Consider the following 22,841-nt stretch of genomic DNA (forward strand, 5'->3'; position numbering starts at 1 on the left):
ACTAGCACTGCTAACATACTACACGGACCCCCAGGTGTCCAGGAGCCTTTCAACTGTAAAGGCATCCATCGGAGAAGGGCCAGGCGGTGGTGCACCTAGTTCAGCACACGTTACTGCGTGCAAGGGCCCAGGTTCAAGCCCCTGGTCCCCACCTGCTTGTGCGTGCGTGTGTGTGTGTGTGTGTGTGTGTGTGTGTGTGTGTGTCTTTCTCTCTTTCTCTCCCTCTCTATCTCCTCTTCCGCCTCTAAATTTCTCTGTCTTTATCCAATAATCAATAAAATGAAAAAAAAAAAAGTCAAGGTGATGCTTAGAGTGATGTAACCACCACCAAAACTAAAGAGACATGTCTGAACACTTAGAACTGAGCTACCTGCTCCCGGGAAAGCCAACAGGCACCTGCCGGGTTTTCAGCGGCTAAATGTATCCTCAAGGTCTAGGCATACGCTACAAGGTAGCATGTAACGTCACCCTTGACTCCTGGCAAAGGCTGGAGGTATTGGGGCTCATTATACAGTGTGTCCATTCATGAAGCAGTCTATGTAAGCAATTCTTTCTAACAGCCCCTTGTAGATGGTGGTGTAGCGCTGTGGAGCACACCCATTTTAGAGCGGTTCTATGAAATTCACAATGTAGAGCAGACTGTATCATCACCTCAGCCCTCTGTGGGGAGGAAACAGGCGGGGAAGGGGCACCTTCACCCAGTGACAACCTCACAAACTCTGCAGAGTCTCCTGCATACCCCAGGCACTGAAAAATAAGTGTACACAAGACTAGTGAGCCCCCAACAGAACATATACGCTTACAGAGATGTGACTGAGGGTCCCATAACCTAGTGGGCATGGCTGGTGACGATGCCGGTGGGGTGTGGGTGTCAGCTTACTTGGATTTAGAAGGAAGAAAGTGGACAACACATTTAAAGGCAGAAGGTACAAACCAGAGGAGTCAGGTCACTGGTGACATTTGGGGACTGGCTGCTCAGCCAAGTGAACGCTTAGAAAATAGAAGGGTCTGCAGTGCAAACAAAGGGAGAGAGTCTACCAAGCCTGGTTAAAAAAAAAAAAAAAAAAAAAAACACCAGAAGGTTCACCTGGATCCAGAGGGTAACAAGAGTCACTGAAGATATATATATATATATATATATATATATATATATATATATATATATATATATATATATTTTTTTTTTTTTTTTTTTTTTTTAAAGCAACCAGTGGCTCCTTGGTTCTCTGGTTTGGCCTTTCAGTTTCTTTGTTTGGTTTGGTTTGTTGGTTGGTTGGTTATGTTGTTGGCTATCTTTTTGATTTACTTTTAGACTTATTTATCTAGGGCCCCAGTAAATAGCACAGCCAGGGGAGCCCAGGACTTTCATGTGAGATGCCCCAGGCTGCATCTGTGGTACCAACAGGCAGAGCTGAGCAGTGCTCTGGAAAAAGAGGGGGGAGAGGGGGAGAGGGAAAGGGTGGGTGGTGGAGAGGAGGAGGAGAGGAGAGGGAGAGGGAGAGGGAGAGGGAGAGGGAGAGGGAGAGGGAGAGGGAGAGGGAGAGGGAGAGGGAGAGGGAGAGGGAGAGGGAGAGGGAGAGGGAGAGGGAGAGGGAGAGGGAAGAGGGAAGAGGGAGAGGGAGAGGGAGAGGGAGAGGGAGAGGGAGAGGGAGAGGGAGAGGGAGAGGGAGAGGGAGAGGGAGAGGGAGAGGGAGAGAAAGGAAAGCCCAGAATGTGGCACAGGATGTAGATAAGGCACTGGACCCGCAAACATGAGGTCATGTTAAATCCCGGCATCCCAAGTACCAGAATGATGCACGGTCTTCTCCCCACATCCATCATAAATAAATAAATCTTTAAGAAAAAAATAGAAGTTCACTTAATGAGAGATATAGACAAATAGCTAGATCGACAGATAGGCAAACAGATAAAGGAAGTTTATTTAATGAGAGACAGACAGACAGGAAGAAACAGGTATTTCAAGCAGGAGAGGGAAATAACAGACTATTGTTCTGGCATATGCAGCGTCGGGATGAAACCTGTGAACTCAAACGTGCAAGACTTGAGCTCTCCAACAGGACCACCTTCATCACAAGTCTTTCTGGTCTTAAACAAGAATCGCCATAAACTCTGGCTGGAACTCTGAGTTCAGTTCCCTCCCCAGCAAAGTAAGTGAGAATCCCGTATAAGGTCGCCACAACCACTTCTCAAGACTTTGTGATTCATCATCATCAAACAGAACTAAGTATTAGAAACACATGGAAGAAACATACAAATATATAGCACTTTAACGGCCGCCAGAGAAATGTGAAAATAGCCTCTTTTAAAAAGACTGGATTGGTGTACAATTTGACCTAGCTATGGGGTCAGACCTTCTCAAAGTCGGGTCTACATTTGACTATTTCCACAAGAATCTAAGAAACTTATTAAACAGGACGGGGGTGGGAGGACACTACACCTCGGTACGAGGGTGATGTGAATCTGATTGCTTCAGAAAGCCAGCCAACATGAAGTCTTAAAAATGGAAAATAACCCCACCAATGCGTCCTGGAGCCCTGCTTCCCCAGAGACCCACCCTACTAGGGAAATAGAGAGGCGGACTGGGAGTATGGACTGACCAGTCAACACCCATATTCAGAGGGGAAGCAATTACAGAAGCCAGACCTTCCACCTTCTGCAACCCACAATGACCTTGGGTCCATACTCCCAGAGGGATAGAGAATGGGAAAGCTATCAGGGGAGGGGATGGGATACGGAGATTGGGTGGCGGGAATTGTGTGGAGTTGTACGCCCCCCCATCCTATGATTTTGTTAATGTCTCCTTTCTTAAATAAATAAATTTAAAAAAATGGAAAATAAGTGTATTGGGCTTCCAGAGTAAAGAAGCCAAAATCCACAGCGCTTGCTATATGGGGGCTTTTAAGGGTTCATGCAACCATTGCACGTTGGTGCTCAAAACAGGCTTTTAGAATCATGCCATGCCAACATGTCTTCGTGGTGAACTTCCAAACAGCTTTCTATTTCAATATTGACATAAATTCCTACAACAAAGAACTTATTGCATAGAGAAAGACATACACATGCTAGAAATGTGTTATAGCCTCTTACTTTCAACCAAACACATTCTGAAGAGTCTTAGCCTATCTGGAAAAGGCACTTCTTAGTGAACTAGTTAAGCCAGGTGTGAGGCCCAGCTAATATGGAGATAACAGAAAATTAGGTAAGGCCTTAGATGTCATCCTTTTACTACCCACAGAGGCATCTCTCATCTTCACAGAGACCATCACCCTGAACATCCCTGACCACAACAAAGGAGATAACTTCCAATCACATTTTCACTCCCAGCACAAGCCCCATAGATGTAACCCAACAACTAATACTAGTCCAAAAGGTCATTTATTGTTTTTTGTTGACCTCCACACAAAAGAAGAAATTATGAGGCCTAATTAGAAGCCTAGTTCCACTGTTGATTACTGGAGGAGGTGGGGATGGAGAGTAACAAAACACTTCATCCCACCTTTAAGTCTCAAAATAAATCACACTAGAGACAAGCTCTAACTCCCAGGCATGCCCAGGAACTATGAACATGGATAACAATTTAAAATGAATGAACAAAGAACCTGTACAATTGATTATTGCCCATAATTTTAGTTCTGACATAGAGATACTGAGAATGCAAACCATGAAACCAGACCTTTAAAAATGGGTAACTTCATCAGGGAAAAAAAAAAAGTATATATCAAAAGAGACAGAAATAACCATTGGCTAAGAGCTTCAATTAACTTTTGAACTTGGCTTTGAGAGACTAGCAATGCTATTAAAATGGGCCAAATCTAAAACTGACAACAAACATCAAATGCTGATTAAGCTATGGATTATCAGAACTGTCACTACTGGTCAGAATGCAAAACAGTACAGTCATTTGAAATTAATTTGGTAGCTTCTTGCAAAAACTAAAAATACTCTGCTACACAGTACAGCAATCGCACTCCCAAATGGGTTGTAATAGTCTCTCCACACAAAAGACCTACATACAGATGTTTACTGCAGTTCTATTCGTAACTGCCAAAACTTAAAAGCAACCAGTTTCTTCAATAACTAAATGGATAAATCAATTATGACACATTTAAACAATGGAATATTATTTCTCAGTATCAAAAAAATGAGTTCTCAAGCAGTGAAAAGATGTTAAGAGCATACACACACATATACATATATACAAATAAATATATGTGCGTTTCTATGGAGCCGGCCGGAAGAAGCAATTCTGGATGCTTCCAACTTTTGAGTTGTCAGCAAAGTCATGACATTATTTCCCTGTGTTTCTATGCATCGTGACTTTTCAGACAACCTAATACAACTGTTTAAACCCACAGAAAGGAAAACGCCAACAACTAATGTAAATTCTGAGTTTGGGGTAGTCATGAATTTTCAATGTCAGTTTCTTGATTAGGATGCTGGGGAGGGATACAGACGATGAGAGGAGGAGTATATGGGGAATTTCCATGCCTTCAAATCAATGTTTCTGCAAAACTAAAACTGTTTAAATAAAAAGGAAGGAAGGAAGGAAGGAAGGAAGGAAGGAAGGAAGGAAGGAAGGAAGGAAAAGGAAATCAAGCATGTTGAAGGGGGCCAGGTAGAACACACACAGTACCAAGCAGGATGACGACCCCAGTCACCACCTGCTACGGGGAAGCTTCACAACAGGTAGAGCAGTGCTGCAGCTATTTCTCCTCTTGTTTCTCCGTCTCTGTCACTCACTCTCAATCAAAAAGAGGAGGAAGAGGAGAAGGAAGAAGAAGAAAAGCAAAGCACATGAGTGTCAAGAGTCACGCAGGCACTGAGCTCCAGCAACAACCCTGAAGGTGCAAACAGAGAAAGTTAAGCACGTATAGGGAAGGAGGAAGAGGGAGTCCGGCGGTGGTGCAGTCGGTTAAGCGCACGTGGTGCAAAGCACAGGGACCGGCGTAAGGATCCTGGTTGGAGCCCCCCCACCCCCGGCTCCCCACCTACAGGAGAGTCACTTCACAGGTGGTGAAGCAGGTCTGCAGGTGTCTGTCTTTCTCTTCCCCTCTCTGTCTTCCCCTCCTCTCTCCATTTCTCTCTGTCCTGTCCAGCAACAACGACATCAATAGCGACAACAATAATGACAACAATGAACAAAAGGGCAACAAAAAGGAAAAATAAATATTAATTAATTAATTAATTAATTAAAAGAAGGAGGAGAAAAAAAAACAGGGTGAGTGATTATCTGAGTACCTTCCTTGAACACATTCAGGGAAAAGGAGAGATTCTTAATTGCCTCTTGTACTCAACACCTTCAATATGATAATCAAAAGAATGGAGCAAATAGGAGTCAGGAAAGCATGTTAGTATGATTATGGTATCATCATCCTCTCAATAAAATAGTAAAAAATAAAAAAAAAAAATCTAAGTTTTCACCTGAGTATCTTAAACTTGTCACCTCCTAGGCAGCTAACAATGATGTTTTGGTCAGGTTTTTTGTTTGCTTGTTGTACAATCACTGGGGCCTCATCTCTCTCCACTGACATTTTTAGATAAAAAGACAGAGACAGTGAAAGAGGAGAAAAGACACCACAGGACTGAAGCTTACTCCAATGCCTTGGGGTATAGCGCTCGCACCTGGGTCCTGAGCACAGCAGGGCAGGCCCACTGACTAGGTGAGTTATTCTGCCAACACAGCAAAAGTTATTTTTGAGAGTTGTAGGGGTTTTACATCTAAGCCTTCGCATAAACTATGACACAGTGTTGGCCAATGCACTCCTTATGTCCGCAGTACCATTCCAAGGAGTCCCACATACTTCTCTTCCCAAATTACATACATGAGACATCAAGCCCACTCCAACACAATCTGTGTCCTAATTCCGTTAACAAAAGGCTCTCAAGAGCTTCAACGAATCTCTTCTCTGCATTTGTCAAGAGTTTCTTAGTAACACCTGCCAAGTACAAAGGAACCAGGTGAACTACAAGCACTGCTTGTCTCCCTGAATACATTCATCAAGAGATGACACAAGAACTGAGAAGCTTCTGGTACCTACGGGCTATCATGGAAAACTATTTTAAAACTTTATTCAGTAAGCTACAGAACATTCCAGAAAGTATATTTGGCTGAATGTCAGTTTGAGTTACGGCTAAGCACCCAGAAATAAAGCCACCACCTCACATATTCATCAAGCCAACCAAGCATTCAGAAGGCCTCTGATCTTATACCCCAGGAATGAACATGTCCCTACAAAGCCCATGTGTTTGTGTAAAATTTACAGTTCTGCTTATAATATGGTCAAAGTGTCAAACAGATAACCCTTTCATAGTATCTCTATCCACCCCACCATCCCTCCCACCCAAACAAACAAAAACAGCCTGAATTGCTCCCTGTATGCAAGAGGCTAGAGGTTCTGTTTCATGTAAGTCTGACCTCCCTTTCCCCGGTTCACATTCTCCAAGAAACTAACCCCTCTCGTGTACTAACTCAAAGCTTAAATAAGCTGCTTCCACCAACTCCGCCCACCACCACCACCACCACCCCTCTTCTCAAATCCCCTCTCACCAGAGCCATCTCTCCAGGCCAAGAAAACTATAGAGAAGGCTTGGAAGTGGCTGTCTTTGCGATTTGCTACCCCATGCCACTCCCATGCCACCTCCCTCCTCCCGCAAAGGTCACGTAAAGAACTTTACAGTCTAGAGAGGCAGGGATGTTTTTCAAATCGTGTGCAAAGTGTCTTTCCACCGTCAATTTCTATTTTGGCTGTCGATCACAGTGACACTTTGGTGGAAACCTGCTTTCTAAACAAACTGGATTGCCATCCCGTTTTCAAGGATAAGCCAGTCTTGGAGATCACACACACCCATTCACACCAACACACGCAGTCACTGAAGACGTTTCTCTCGCAAAGAAGCATCCTAGCCGTAACCTAGCCCATTTTCAGGCCGCGATCTCTCTCTGATCTCTGATCCATCCCCAATGGCTTATCTTTTTTTTTCCCCTCCATCTGAATGTTTAGTCCCATCAATTGCTCCAGCGTTATCCTCTTGATTTCTTGACATTTTCTTTTCTCTTCCTGGCTGGGAAAGTGTTTTGACCTGAATAGAGTTATCTGTATAGTGATTCTGCATATTAATGATGTGGCAAGCTAGCAGCGACGTTTGCTGAGAGCACACAGTGCAGTTTTTCCAGTTACACGTTTCGCCTCACCAGGACTATGGTGGCCATTCTAAATGCCTGCTCTACTACAGAAAGGAGAGCGCAGTTAAGTATCGGACTGAAAAGCAAAATATCCCTAGGACACTCCACCAATGAGGTGAACATATGGACAGACGCTACCCTTTCACCCTGGTTTCAATCTAACCAAGCTTCCTACACTTTCTGGGTCCAAATCGATAGAAGATGCAGCATAATCCTGGTCGTATATCGCCCACGCCCCCATCCCGACCCCCCCCCCCCCCCAGTCTAAGAAAGGGCTTTTACGACTGAGGAGCAGAAGCAGCAAGCAGTTCAGGAACCCGCCCTTCCCACCCACTCCAAGCCAGCAAACTCCACTTCCCGGATTCCCGGCCACTCTCTGCCGGCCCCTGCCCGGGTGAGCTAGCTAGCGCCGTCCAGACGCTTAGCCGAGTGCCCAGCCTCATTGCGCGCCCATCCACCCCCCATCCTCGTCCCCAAGCCAGGCCCCCGGAACAAGCCCCTGCTTTCTCTCTCTCTCTCTCTCTTTCCCAGATGCTAGACTTACCACCCCACCCCACCCTCAAGGCATGGCAGAACTAGAAAATGAAAAAAGGAAAAGAAAAGAAAAAAAAAAGAAAGAAAAAAAAAAAAAAGTCCCATCTCGCCCCCCCACACACACACCCTCCCCAGCCACGCTGCCAGCCAACAGCTCTGCCCGGGAGGAGCCTCCTCCCCAGAGGAGAAAAGGGAACGAGGATGGCGGCCCCAGCACTCCGCAGCCCCGCACCCCGCACCCCGCACCCCGCAAGGAGCCTGGACCGCCTCGCGGATCAGACGCACATGGCCCCGATGGAACACCACCCTCTCCACCCCTTCAGAGGCTGGTGGGTCGCCGCAGGGGCAGTGCCCACGGCGGGTCCCCAGGAGCGTCGGGGTGCCACCTCTCGGGGGGGGGAGGGGAGGGGGGTCCGGCGGAGGTGGGTGCCGGGTGAAGGGCTCCGGGGTGGGGGTGCACTCACGATGGTCACGCTGGCTTTGCGCAGGTCGCGGTTCTCCTCCTGCAGCGCCTTGCACTTGAGTTTGTAGGTCTCCAGCTCGATCTTCAGCACCTTGTTCTCCTGCTGCAGCGAGGCCAGGCGGTTGGTGAGCTCCTCCAGGCGGAACGGCGAGATGACAATGCCCCCCGACTTCCCCCCGCCGCCGCCCCCGCCGCCCCCGCCGCCGCCCCCGCCGCCGCCGCCGCCGCCCGGGGCGGCCGAGCACGACGACTGCATGGCGGCCGGGCCGCCGCTGTTGCCCCCCGCCCCGTCCGTGTCGCTCTCGCTGGCGCTGTCCGCCATGGCCGCGGCGGGCTGGGCGAGAAGGAGGAGGAGCAGGAGCAGGGAGGCGGCGGCGGCCGAGGCTGCGCTGCGAATGAGCGGGCGCCGGGCGGGCGCGGGGGAGCGCGGAGCGGGGCGCCCGGCGGCAGGGCGCAGACTCGGAGCGGCGGCGAGGAAAGAGAGGGCGCTTCCCGCGGCGCAGGGAGCTCGTCCGCCGGGGAACAGAGACCCCGCCCGGGCTCGGCCAGTACTGCACCGGGGCTCCCCGCAGCCCGGGCCTGGCGCGCTCGCTAGGCCGCCCGGCACGGCCGCCCCCGACCCGCCCCTTCGCTGCGGCGGCCCGCCTCCAGGGCGCGCGGACCGGCCGGGGACGCGCGGGCGGGGCGGGGCGGCGCGGGGCGGGGTGGCGCGATCGAGCCGACCCCCGCGCCCGCTGCGATTTAGCCGCCCGGGTGCAAGGAGAGGGAGGGCTACGGGGCGGGGGGGTGGAGTCCCAGCCCCCTGATTTCAGCTCACCGCAGTTCACCCCCCCCCCCAGCTTCTTCCGGGCTCGCACTGACTCCTAGCAAAAAAAAAAAAAAAAGAAAAGAGGGGGCGGGGTGGATAGCAAGATGCACTATGCAAAGAAACCCTCCTGCCTGAAGCTCCGAGGGCCCAGGTTCAATCTCCCGCACCAACATAAACCAGAGCAGAGTAGTGCTCTGGGAAAGAAAAGAAAGAAAGAGAGAAAGAAAGAGAGGGGCGGGGGTAGATAGCATAATGGCTATGCAAAGAAACTCTGAGGCTCCAAAGCCCCAGGTTGAATCCCCTGTACCAACATAAATCAGAGCTGAGTAGTGCTCTGGTAAAAAAAAAAAAAAAAAAAAAAGAGAGAGAGAAAGAAGAAGGAAGGAAAGCAGAAGAGGAGAGAGGAGAGAGGAGAGGAGAGAAGAGAGCTAGGTAGCCGTCCGGGACACCTGGAGGAAAGGTCAAGTCAGCCCGGCTCCCGCACCCAGCTCCAGCCCAGCTGTGACCCCATCTCCCACCGACTGAGTGTGCTAGTGACTCCCTCTGTCTGTTTCAAACAGACCCGCAGTCTTAGCAGTTCATCTTCTTGATAAGCAAAAAAAGGCGTTTAACTAGGAAGCTTTGCATAGCGTTAAGAGAACAGAAAGTTCCCTGCCAGAAGAAGACGGGGGTGAAAACAACAGCAGCCACAGGTTAACTTCATTAAGAAACCATCTGCGCAAGAGTTGCTCCGCCCCCGTGCACGCCTTCTTGCCTTAATCTCAAACCACTCCGAGCTGCTTTGCTTAAACTAGGTGCAACTCCTCCGCCCAACATCTTGTCTTTGCATCTTGTTGAAAGTGTCAGGGCTTGTCATACAAGATTAGACACTAACATGTATCGAATCCAAGGAGGAAAAAATAAAATTAAAAAGATAAACCTTTTTGTGTGTGTGCCCAATTTCCAGATTAACTACAAATGGCATTATGCTAGACAAAGAGGGATGATGAAATGAGACTGTAACTTAATGATCACTCTTCTCCCCTATGGTCTTGCTCACTCAAAGAAAAATTAATAGATTAAAAAAAAATAGTAGCGTCTAGTTCAAGGTTCTAGTTTTGAAGCATAAAAATAAAAACTTGTATTCTACCTCTCTCCTCCTCTCCGCCCCCCCCCCAAAAAAAAACATGAAGGAAAGTCAATGGGGCCAGGTAGTGACGTAACTGGTTGAGTGCACATGTTGCAATGCTCAAGGACCCAGGTTCAAGCTCCTGTTCCCCATCTGCAGTGGGGAAGGCTTTGCAAGTGGTGAAACAGGGCTGCAGGTCCATCTCTCTCTATCTCTCTCTCTCCCTCCCTCTCTCTCCCTCTCTCCCTCTCCCTCTCCTTTTCCCTCTCCCTCTCTATCTCCCCCTACCCTCTCGATTTCTGGCTGTTTCTATCCAATAAATAAAGTTTTGTTTTTTTTTTAAAGTCAGGTGAGCTGGTTCTAAATATATCGTTGCTATAACAGCTCTCACGGATAAAAATTGGAAAGTGAAACTGACTGGACTAGTTTTACTCTCCAAGCTTTAGTCAGTGGAAGAGCAAACACTTAGAAAAAGAAAGTGTGTTTTGTTTTGTTTTTCCTGCCACTTTCTATTGATTTAGGGTGGACTCAAAGGTGGTTTTAATGATGTTTATTTCCATTCCTCCATTAACTATAAATCTAAATTTGATCTACTAATTAAACTGTTGTTAGTCAATGGCTGTTGGAAACTTAAACTACATGTGTTCCAAATGATATCATCTTTTACCAGACAGCTCAGAAATGCCAACTGCAAATAAACCCCAAATTTCCCCCAGTTGTCTCAGTGCTAAAGGACTTCTGGATTCAGTCACTGTTTGGGGGGGGGGGGGGGGAGTGGCTTGTCTCCTCACAGACACAGCCAATGTAAATAGTTCTGTTATTAGAAATCCAGTTTAATATTCGTTGGAATTTATTTCACTCCCCAATTTTTGCCTTTTGGGAATCTGGGACATGGGACAAGCAGCTTATTGAGCTGGAAGTTGCATGAAGAAAACTTACTTGCTGGGTGAATTGGGAGTAACATCACAGGGGAAACTCAGATTTGACAACATTCTTTTCACTTTATTCAGCACATAGATGGAATCTCAAGTGTGGGACGGGAGTCCATACCTAACAAGTTTCTATTGTTCCTTATCCCATAGAATCTTAACTCTTCCACTTTTAGAGTTTATTGCCTCAGAAACATTCCTGTGGGGGGGGGGGGGGGGCAGGGCAGGTTGGCTCTCAGCTTTATCATCAATTTACTGTCTGAGAAAAGCTGGATTTATGGCTTCAAAACAGCAGAGGGGTGGAGTTAAAAGTGCCTGGCCTTCTTAAAGGGCCCACATTATGACAAGTTCAACAGTGGATTGATATTGAGCACAATTTGAAGGGAAACCGCATTTTGATAGGATACTTGTAGGCAATCTAGTGCTTAGAAGATGTAACAGAGGAATGAATCCATCTTCTGAAGCTCTGCTGTTACAGATGAAAAGAAATTGGAGAATATTTTTTCCACCATCGTTTTTATTGTTGCTGCAAAACAAAAGCTTGTCTTATTTTCTACTTTTTGTAAAAGTGTGTCCCTTATAAGTAAATCGTTCATCACAACACTGGTTCAGTAATAGCATCACAATGGAAACACTAGTTACAGAACCAATAATATCATTATAAAACTCCGCCTCAGCTTGTTTAGAGGTCATTAATCAGACCTAGTGGGTTTGTCGAAGAAGTCGTGCCATAGTTTTCTGTTTTTCTGTGCAAAAGTCCATCGTGACTTCCGAGACAATGCAATATATGTGTGTGCTGCTTGGAGGATGAAGAGACAGATCTAGATAACGGCGTCCTTTGGAGAAATTACAGCGTTTCCATTTCCCTTCAATTCAAGCTGCAAAAAACATAACAAAAACAGAAAAAAACTAACGTAGTTTTATTGCAATGTGTTCTTGTTATTGTTTTTGTTGCATTGATGCCGTTGTTGGATAGGACAGAGAGGAATGGAGAGAGGAGGGGAAACAGAAAGGGGGAAAGAAAGAGAGACACCTGCAGACCTGCTTCACCGCTTGCGAAGCGACTTCCCCTGTAGGTGGGGAGCCAGGGGCTTGAACCGGCATCCTTGTGCCGGTCCTTGCGCTTTGTACCGTGTGCGCTTAACCTGTTATGCAACTGCCAGACCCCCTAGTCTTATTGCAACATGCAGCATCACAATCTGTCTTTGTCTAAGGCTACTTGTACAGTCCATTGTACTCTATAACCTTGGAACTTTCCATCCTAAAATTTAAATAATGACATAAAGCCCAGAGAAATTTTGTTGTTCAGTGGTCCGGGAGGTGGCGCGGTGGCTAAAGCACTGGACTCTCAAGCATGAGGTCCTGAGTTCAATCCCCGGCAGCACATGTACCAGAGTGATGTCTGGTTCTTTCTCTCTCTCTTATCTTTCTCATTAATAAATAACTTTAAAAAGAAAAATAAATTTTCTTGTTCAATTTGTAATGGATATCAACTGCTATACATGTCTGCTTGTATTAATGTCAGAAAAGAGTGATAATATTCAGCTTCTCAGTGGATTTGGTGGATTTCAGTATGCACCGTTACAGTTCTGAAAGCAAAAGAAGGGAGCGATCATAAGAATCAAAAGAAGGGAGCAAGTATAAATGGGCGATCATAGTGTCAGGGTAGAATCTGGGCAGAATCGCAGACAAATGTGCCACCCATGATGCTGGTGTGTCTTGAAAGGTAATTGGTAGTGTTAATTATTTTTTAGCTTGTTTATTTCATCACTGATCTAGAGACAATGTCAAGTCTCACAGTCTCATGAAGGCTGTCCTAGCTTGACACAATGAAGCTTGTTGGGGGTGATGGGAAGCCATCCTATTTATCAGCATCCCTAGGCTCGACCCACAAAATGCCAATGGCGTGCCAACCAGAATTGTCTCTGAACATTGCCACTGACATAGCAAACAATTACTTTAAAAAATGCCTAGCTTTCCTTTGGGACAAAGTGGGTGAAACTAAATGGATAAGTTTCACTGATAATGCTTAATGAAGTAAGCAAGTAAGTTAAAGACAGATAACAGATGGCTTTGCTCACGTGTAAAAGCTAAAGACTTGACATACATGAACTTGTAAGGGAAAAATATTATACCTCAACTGTCTCTGTGATCTTGTGAGAACAATGGCGCTTACTGCTTATTTTTTTAGGGGGAGTGTTGGGCACAAAACTTTGGTGAGGGGGTATGATGCGGAACTATATCCCTATAAAATTATATTTTAAAAATAATAAATCGCTAGTAAAAATTAAATTAAAAAGTCTAAGATATGGGGCCAGACAATGTTATACCTGATATGCTCAAGGACCCAGGTTTAAGCCCCTGGTCCCCACCTGCAAGGGGAAAGCTTCATGGGCAGAGAAGCAGTGCTACAGTCTCTCTCTCGCCCAGCCCTCCCTGGACCGAAATTCTTTATGGGGTGCACAAGTGGTTCACTTATCAATACCACTTCTTATTTGTCCCTTCCTTTTGACTAGCCACCACCCCCCAGGTACCTGCTTCTTACTTTTACTATATACATTTTTATATGCCATGTTTCTTCTTATAGGGATTAAAATTCACTCTGCAATATTGTACATCATATTTCATTCACTTTGCAGCAACATTTTTTTAAATTTCTTTATTGGGGGATTAATGTTTTACATTTGACAGTAAATACAATAGTTTGTACACGCATAACATTTCCCAGGTTTCCATATAACAATGCAACCCCCACTAGGTCCTCTGAAAGACCTGTATTCTCCCCCCCCCCCAAACCCACCCCAGAGTCTTTTTACTTTGGTGCAATACGCCAATTCCAGTTCAGGTTCTACTTGTGTTTGTTCTTCTGATCTTGTTTTTTAGCTTCAGCCTGAGAGTGAGATCATCCCATATTCATCCTTCTGTTTCTGACTTATTTCACTTAACATGAATTTTTCAAGGTCCACCCAAGATCGGCTGAAAACGGTGAAGTTTCCCATTTTTTTTTATAGCTGAGTAGTATTCCATTCTGTATATAGACCACAACTTGCTCAGCCACTCATCTGTTGTTGGACACCTGGGTTGCTTCCAGGTTTTGGCTATTACAAATTGTGCTGCCAAGAACATATGTGTACACAGATCTTTTTGCATGGGTGTGTTGGGTTCCTTAGGATCTATCCCCAGGAGGGGAATTGCAGGATCATAGGGTAGGTCCATTTCTAGCCTTGTGAGAGTTCTCCAGACTGCTCTCCACAGAGGTTGGAGCAATTGACATTCCCACCAGCAGTGCAGGAGGGTCCTTTGACCCCACACCCTCTCCAGCATTTGCAGCAACTTTTTTTCTCGTCTATTTTCTTACACCAGACAGATATTGCTGCTATTTTCTTATAAGAATTTGTCTCTTGAGAGTGTTGTAGTTTATATCTGTTACCAAATAACTTGCATTTCTTTGAAAGGCGGTTATAGGATGTTTTACGCATGTGAACAACATAAATAATTAAAACATAGGAAGATAGCATAATGGTGACGCAAAAGACTTCTTTGCCTGTGGCTCCAAAGTGCCAGGTCCAACTCCCCCACACCCAACCCCTCAACACTATAAGCCAGATCTGAGTGGACTGGTAATAATAAGAATAAGAAGTTTAAAAAATTGAAACACATGAGTTTGTGAAGAAAAAGAGAGAATGTCTACCAGAGGAATTGTGGGAAAGATTTATTTTAAGCTTTCTATTTCTGCTGGAGTTTAAAGAAAGCACACATCAGTTCTGGGTCAGATGTTGTCAAAACATGGAGAAAATTATTGGTAATTACTTTAACGTGCAGAAGTATTACAGACTCATATTAGTTAAGCATGGGATGCTTAATTATTTTTGTTGCTGGTAATAATCCACTTGTCTTATTTCAAACACCAATGTGAAGGTGTCTAATTTGATCTTTTTTTTTTTCCCCCTCCTCCAGGGTTATTGCTGGGCTCGGTGCCTGCACCATGAATCCACCGCTCCTGGAGGCCATTTTTTTTTCCCCCTTTTGTTGCCCTTGTTGTAGCTTCGTTGTGGTTATTATTATTGCCCTTGTTGACACAATTCGTTGTTGGATAGGACAGAGAGAAATGGAGAGAGGAGGGGAAGACAGAGAGAGAGGGGAGAGAAAGATAGACACCTGCAGACCTGCTTCACCGCCCGTGAAGCGACTCCACTGCAGGTGGGGAGCCGGGGGCTCGAACCGGGATCCTTACGCCGGTCCCTGCGCTTTGCGCCACATGCGCTTAACCCACTGCGCCACCGCCCGACCCCCGATCATTTTTTTTATTATTATTATTCTTAGGGTTAGGGTTGTCTTCTTCCAGTTGTGAATGTTTTCACTGCCACATGAGCAATTTTCTGTTTTAATTTTTTTAAATTATCTTTATTTATTGGACAGAGAGACAGCCAGAAATCAAGAGGGTGATAGAGAAGGAGAGAGACAGAGAGACACCTGCAGCCCTGCTTCACCACTCACAAAGCTTTTCCCCTGCAGGTGGGGGCCGGGGGCTCAAACCCGGGTCCTTGAACACTGTAATATGTGCGCTCAACTAGGTGAGCCACCACCCAGCCCCCAATTTTCTGTTATAAGAGATTTTATTTTAAAGCCCTCAAAGAGTTAAATAGCAACTAAATAATTGTTTAGCAGCCTGGATACATGGTGAAGATAGACTTATCAAAGTAGAAGATCCATGTAAGGAAATTGAATGCATTGCGAAGACATACAGAGAAATAAGGACAAATAAGAGACTTAGAGATGATACAAAACTCCAACATGTAATAGGTAATTGAAGAAGTAATTAAAAAAATTTTTTTTGATTTTTTCACAGCTACAGTAGAAAGCAGAATAAGTTACAATAATATCAGAGTATTAATAATAATCAGAGAAAAGTAACTTATGCACAGTTATACTATTACTCAAAAATACAATGCCTGAGGCACCAAGGTCCCAGGTTAAATTCCCCCAGCACCAACATAAGCCAGAGCTCAAGCAGTGCTCTGGTGTCTCTCTCTCTCTCTCTCATTAAAATAAATAAACAAGTAAGTAAATAAATAAATTATTTTTTAAAAAGAATGAGATTTTGCTATGCATGTACAAACTAGTGTATTTACTAGAGACTGTAAAGCATTAATCCCTCAATAAAGGGAAAAAATAAACGAAAGAATGAGACTAAACTGGAGACATTTTAGCAGCAGTTAAAACGCCTGAACTACAAAGCATGATGTCCTGCGTTTGATCCCTGGCACTGCATAGCCCAGCCAGAGTAATGCTCTGGTTCTCTCTCGCGCTCTCATTAATAAACAGATGTCTTTTCAGAAGGTTAAGACAAATACATTCCCACTAAAAGTATAACTGAAGGACTTTTAAACTATTCTGAGAGGGTAGAAGGTGAGAAAGAACCATGAGCAAAGAAACTCAGAGGGAAGAACATTGGACAATCATTGACAATACTGACATTAAGTACTAGTGCTGATGAGTGATGGGAGTTTAAACATCAGCAACAACAATCCTTAGTGTTTTAAGGGGGAACTCAAGCACTAGAAAACAGTGACAAACAGGTGACGGTGACGTGGAGTGAAAGAATCCCAAAGGCTTTGTTATGCTCAAAAAGAGAGTTTTGAGTAAAGCATATTGAAATGTTTAAAGGAAACACTCCAGGAAAAGAAATGGAATTTCTAATTTCCAGGTCAGTCAAGAGGAACAAAAGAGAAGAGCAAATATTTGCTCAATCCACTCAGAGGCTTAAAAAAAAAAAAAACAGCAAAAAGTGGAAACAGAACCAGAGAAAAAACTACAAAGCATACACCTTCACACAAATATAACAGAAATTGGAAGTTGGGCGTTAGCGCAGTGAGTTCAGCACAGGTGACGCAAAGCTCGCAAAGACCGGTGTAAGGATCCTGGTTCGAGCCTCCGGCTCTGCACCTGCAGGGGAGTCGCTTCACAGGCGGTGAAGCAGGTCTGAGGTGTCTTTCTCTCCCCCTCTCTGTCTTCCCCTCCTTTCTCCATTTCTCTCTGTCCTATCCAACAACGACAACATCAGTAACAACAACAATAGCTACAAAAATAAAACAAAGGCAACAAAAAGGGAATAAATAAATAAATATTTAAAAAAAACCAAAGATAACAGAAATTAGTGCAAGCATGTTAGTAAGCCCAATAACAATACGAACCTATCTATAAAAACATAGAGGGGCCAGGGGGTGGCACACCAGGTTAAGTGCTCACATTACAGCGCGCAAGGACCCAGGTTCAAGCCCCTAGTCCCCCACCTGTAGGGGGGAAGCTTCACAAGTGGTGAAGCAGGGCTGTAGGTGTCTCTCTCTCTCTCTCTCTCTAGCTCCTCTTCCTCTCTCAGTTTCTCTTGTCTCTATCCAATAACATATAAACATTTAAACATTTAAAAAAACATCAAGTGGGAGTCGGGCGGTGGCGCAGTGGGTTAAGCGCACGTGGCGCAAAGCGCAGGGACTGGCGTAAGGATCCCGGTTCGAGCCCCGGCTCCCCACCTGCAGGGGAGTCGCTTCACGGGCGGTGAAGCAGGTCTGCAGGTGTCTGTCTTTCTCTCCCCTCTCTCTCTGTCTTCCCCTCCTCTCTCCATTTCTCTCTGTCCTATCCAACAACAAAGCAACAATGGAAATGGTAACCGCAACGAGGCTGCAACAAAAAGGGGGAAAAATGGCCTCCAGGAGCGGTGGATTCATGGTGCAGGCCCAGAAATAACCCTGGAGGAAAAAAAAAAGAAAAAAAAAAACATCAAGCATTAATTCTCCTTAGTGATATATAAAAATAAATAAATAGAAATAATCAACCTGGAAAAAAAAGAGATGAGGTCAAATATATATAGATAGATAGATAGATAATTTTTTTTACAAAATACAAGTCATTAAAACTAAAATCTAAAAAAAAATTTTTTAATAATATCTTAACATTCTTGAAAAGACAAGAATGAAAAATAATATACTATATTAATATCTACCAAAAGAAAACTGGAGAGGGGAGTCGGGCTGTAACACAGCGGGTTAAGCGCAGGTGGCGCAAAGCACAAGGACCGGCATAAGGATCCCGGTTCGAACCCCGGCTCCCCACCTGCAGGGGAGTCGCTTCACAGGCGGTGAAGCAGGTCTGCAGGTGTCTGTCTTTCTCTCACCCTCTGTCTTCCCCTCCTCACTCCATTTCTCTCTGTCCTATCCAACAACGACAACAACAATAATAACTACAACAATAAAACAACAAGGGCAACAAAAGGGAATAAATAAATAAAATAAATTAAAAAAAAGAAAAGAAAACTGAAGAGAGCATATTAAAATAAGTCCCTAAAAGAAATTTTAAAATATGGCCCTGGGAAATAGCAGAATGGAGTCATGCAAACACCTCTTGTGCCTGTAGCTTCAGTGTCCCAGGTTTGATTCCCAGCACCACCATAATCCAGAGCTGAGCAGTGCTCTGGTAAATAATAATAGTAATGAGAACAAATTTAATGACATTTAAAACATTGGGTCTCGGAGCTAGCTCATCTGACAGAACACACAATTGGCCATGCACCAGGATATACTTAATAATAGGGCTTCAAATAGAGGTGTTAAAATTAACAGAGTTGGGGCCAGGAGGTGGCACGCCTGGTAAAGCATGCATGGGTATTGGGCCCAGGTTTGAGCCTGTGGTCCCCAGCTGCAGGGAGCAAACATCACAAGTGATGGAGCAGTACTGCATCTCTCTCTCTCTCTCACTCACTCTCTTTCCCCTATCTTCCTATCTCCCTCTCTCTCTCCCTATTTCTCTCTTGTCTCTATGAAGAGAAATTAAACTAAATTACTTAGAGGAATCAGTTGACACATTCACAGACATTGTAAGTGAACACAACCCATTTCTGTGTCGAAAGATTAAACAAATGAAAACAATTTGGGATCAAATCCAGAACCTCACGCCTGTACTCTACTACTGAGTCACCTCCTTGCCACCTTGAAAAAAATTTTTTTTTATTTTTGTTTTGCAGCACTGGCACTTGGCTAATGCCACTGTTCCCAGTAGAGTTTTCTTTGTGTCTTTTTCTTTTTTTTTTTTTATTTCCAATAGAGAGAGAGAGAGAGAGAAAGAGAAGGAGGAAGTAGGAAAGATACCACTGCACTGCTTCACCATCCATGGAGCTCTCTCTGGTGCTGTCAGCGGTGCTCCCATAAGGCAGTGGGGTACCAGGCCCTGCACATAGCAAGCAATGAGCTGTACTAAATAAGCTATGTCCCGGCTAGCCATCGAAAACAATGAAGAGATTTGAACACCATTAGTAAATTTGATTACCTTGATCATTTTATATGTACTAATGTGCATAATGGCATATATGATATGTCATAACAAATATTTAATTTCGACTGTATATAATTAAAGCAGAGAGAACACTGCACCCTCCAATTACGGAACAAGCATTCTATTCTAGCACACAATTTACCAAAACTCACAATGAACTGGGTCACGATGCAGGTCTCAACACATCACATCCCACAGGAGTTAGGTGCCAGGCACCAGCAAAGAACTTCAGCGCTTCACATGTGCTCACTTGTTTACTCCTCATGACAGCCTTTCCAGAATAAGAGGCGGGGCCATTACTGTTCCTACTCTAAAGATGAAATTTCGACCAACAGAAATAAAGAAAATCACTGCAGCTCTTCCGCCTCACGGTGGGTGATGAGGAATTCTAACTAGTGCAGACTGCAGAGATGTTCTTTTCACTTCTCTAAATTACTTGCGCTTTTCATTTCATTCCATTTTTTAAATTTTTTTTTATTTTTAGTGCAGCGCCACAGTTTGACACTTGCATGATGGCACCACTGAGCTGCCTTTCCAGGCCGATTTTTCTTTCTTCTAGTTAGTGGGGGTGAGAGGAGACAGTCCCTCAAGTACACTTGGTGTTCTCGTGTGGTTGTGGGGTTTCAACTTCAGGGCCCCCTACACAGCGCACATGTGATCTTCTCTGGGAGTTACCTCTTGGCCCTGCATTTTTGCAATTTTTTTTTTTAGAGAAAAAAATGTAAAGCAGAGAGAGTCACATGTACATTTATAGTATGATAGTATGTTGATTCGGCTATTTTTCTTTTGCCATTTGATCATGTTTCCTCTAGTCTTTTTCCATTTTATTTTTCCCTAAAAGAGAACTTGTAAGGGTGTGTGTGTGTGTGGGGGGGAGATAGCATAGTGGTTATGCAAAGAGGCTTCCATGCCTGAGGCTTTGAAGTCCCAGCTTCAATCCCTGGCAGCACCATCAGCCAGAGATGATCTGTGCTCTGGTAAAAAGAAAAAAGGAAGGAAAGAAGGAAAGAAAGAAAGAAAGAAAGAAAGAAAGAAAAGAAAACTTGTAGTTGAAGTTCCTTTAATCAGTCACAAATTAATGTCCAACCTCTCTTACACACCGGCTGTGCCTCCATCTATCTGACCTACATTCACATATTTATAATGGCTTAGCATTGCCACCGTTAGAAAACTTTGTGTGATATTGGTCAACATGTATATGTAAGTGTGCTTCTAATCATAGGCAAATTTTTAGGTTTTATGGAGAAGGGAGAGGTAGCATAAGGTATGTACCAAAAGAGAGTAAAGAATTTAGTGAGAGGTCAAAGTATAGGTTATGTGACTGAAAACGTAAATTGGGAGGCCAGAGGTCAAAGCACAGCTGTGTACACAATAGACATTTATGCCTGAGGCTCAGAAGTCCCAAGTTCACTCCCCGGTACCACCGTGAGTCACCACTGAACAGTGCTCTGGTTAAAATTGATAAAGAATAGGAAAACTATCAGGGGAGGGGATGGTGTACGGAGTTCTGGTGGTAGGAATTGTGTGGAGTTGTACCCCTCGTATCCTATGGTTTTGTCAGTGTTTCCTTTTTATAAATAAAATTTTAGAAAATGACAAACAAGCAAGCAAAAATGTGAAGTGGGAACAGATTTGGAAGCATTTTCTTGATAAAACAGAATGGAGTTTAGAATTTAGTCTGTAGAAAATAAATTATTTCCCTGGAGGGAAAGAATATTTTATGGTATAATCAGGTATTTTAAATTAAAAAAGAGATAGATATCTTTGGCCCAGAGAGCAGCTGTTGACCGTCAGGCTTAAGGTTCTGAATTCGATCTCTGGCACTGCATGTCCAGAATGATGCTCTGGCTCTTTCTCTTTCTTTCCCATTAGTAGATAGATATTAGCCAATAAGTAAATCATTTTTTTAAAGGTACATTTTAATGAACACATATGTAGCAATGGTAACTTAAAATCTATTTATCATTGCTTCCTATTCTTTTGTCTTAGAGAAAGTGTAAAGGTCTTATCAAGTCAGGGTACTGCTAACTTAGTGAAATAGCAAGCAGATAGTATGATTCAGAGAGGAAAAACGATAGAGGGCAAATTCCTTTAAGCAACTTCATGCAAAACAGAAATGGTTTAGACACAAAGTGCACTTTGACTTCAATGTAAACACTGTGTAGAAAAATGGCCTGTCACACAAACAAATAGAAAACCTGAATGCAACCACTCAACTAATTGAAAAAGTTTTAAATGTTCATTCCTCAAAAGACGCTCCCTTAAGAACTGAGACTTATGAGTAAGTACAGCCAAACAAAGAACAAGTAAGCCTTGTTTTAACAGACTGTTCCAGGAAACAGAAAGCAAAATGAGCAAAAATAACCTGACTCACAGCTATTTTGAGAGGAATAATAGAAGTTCGGGACCAAATCCAGATTAAAACCATGCAACAGACAGATAGACAAGTAGACAGACTGACAACTGAGTGGCTAACTGCACATCACAATTGTCCAGTTCTTTTTAATGCATACATAGTAATTTAGCCACAAGGTTGTGTCCCCAGGGCTCAGCACCTGCACTGTGCATCCACTGCTTCCGGCAGCCATTTTGTTTTTTTCATTCTATTTTCTTCTTCTAGCGTTTGCCCTTCTTCCGTGGCCAGTCAACAGCGTCAGGTTAAGCCCTATGTAAAGTTTCGAGATTTGACAGAACAGAGGGAAATTGAGGGAGAGGGGGCAGAAAGGGAGAGAGAGAGAGAAAAAGAGACACTGCAGACCTGCTTCACCACTCGTGAAGTGTTCCCACTACAGGTGGGGAGCCGGGGCTCACACTTAATACTATGTACACTTAACTGGGGGAATCACTTGACCCAGCCCCTCAGAAGATAGTCTCAATCTCCCTTGTCATGAGGTGTGGGCATGGCACGTGGCAGTGTTCCCTAAAACAGACTCTAAGTGGGAGTGATACATGCTCCTGGCCAACAGGGTAACCATAGAAGAACCAAATTCAGGATGGAAGATCCACTGTCAACGTAACTCCTGAAAGACGACGTGTAGCAGCTGATAAGATGTTTGCCTGATAAGAGGGTCACAGTTTCCAAACTCTTATCAACTCCTACAAGTAAATAAGACGAAAAGACATGAATAAGAGGCAGGGGGAGATAAAGAGTATCATCAGACTATCCAACAGGCACAGAAAATTAAGTGGCTAGAAGTGAATCACCAACTGTTTAGTCTCAATAGTAATTAGTAAAATCCAGGGGGCCTATGGTAGCGCACCCGGTTAGTGCTCATAGTACAAGCACAAGGACCCAGACAAGGATCCGGGTTCGAGCCCCCAGGCTGACACCTGCTGGGCGAGAGGTCACTTCACGAGGGGTGAAGCAGGTTTGCAAATGTGGATCTTTCTCTCTCCTTCTCTCTCTTCCCCTCCTCTTTCAATTTCTCTCTGTCCTACCCAATAAAATGAAAAAAAAAAGGCCACCAGGAGCAGTGGATTTGCAGTGCTGG

General features: G+C 44.5%; 1 protein-coding gene across 2 annotated transcripts in view; it reads right to left on the reverse strand.

The window, feature by feature from the left end:
• The window catches only part of CCDC6 (coiled-coil domain containing 6), a 146,888-nt gene extending 137,996 nt beyond the window's left edge, over nucleotides 1–8,892 (reverse strand). The window contains exon 1 of one of the 2 annotated variants that reach the window (XM_060191149.1): nucleotides 8,182–8,892. In XM_060191149.1, the coding sequence (XP_060047132.1) occupies nucleotides 8,182–8,502 (321 nt within the window). In that variant the 5' untranslated portion in view covers nucleotides 8,503–8,892. The remainder of the gene's footprint in view (nucleotides 1–8,181) is intronic. The other variant, XM_060191067.1, reaches the window with a different exon arrangement.
• Between the last annotated feature and the right edge of the window lie 13,949 nt (nucleotides 8,893–22,841).

This window comes from Erinaceus europaeus, chromosome 1, assembly GCF_950295315.1.
Source record: "Erinaceus europaeus chromosome 1, mEriEur2.1, whole genome shotgun sequence".
NCBI classification, from domain to species: Eukaryota; Metazoa; Chordata; class Mammalia; order Eulipotyphla; family Erinaceidae; genus Erinaceus; species Erinaceus europaeus.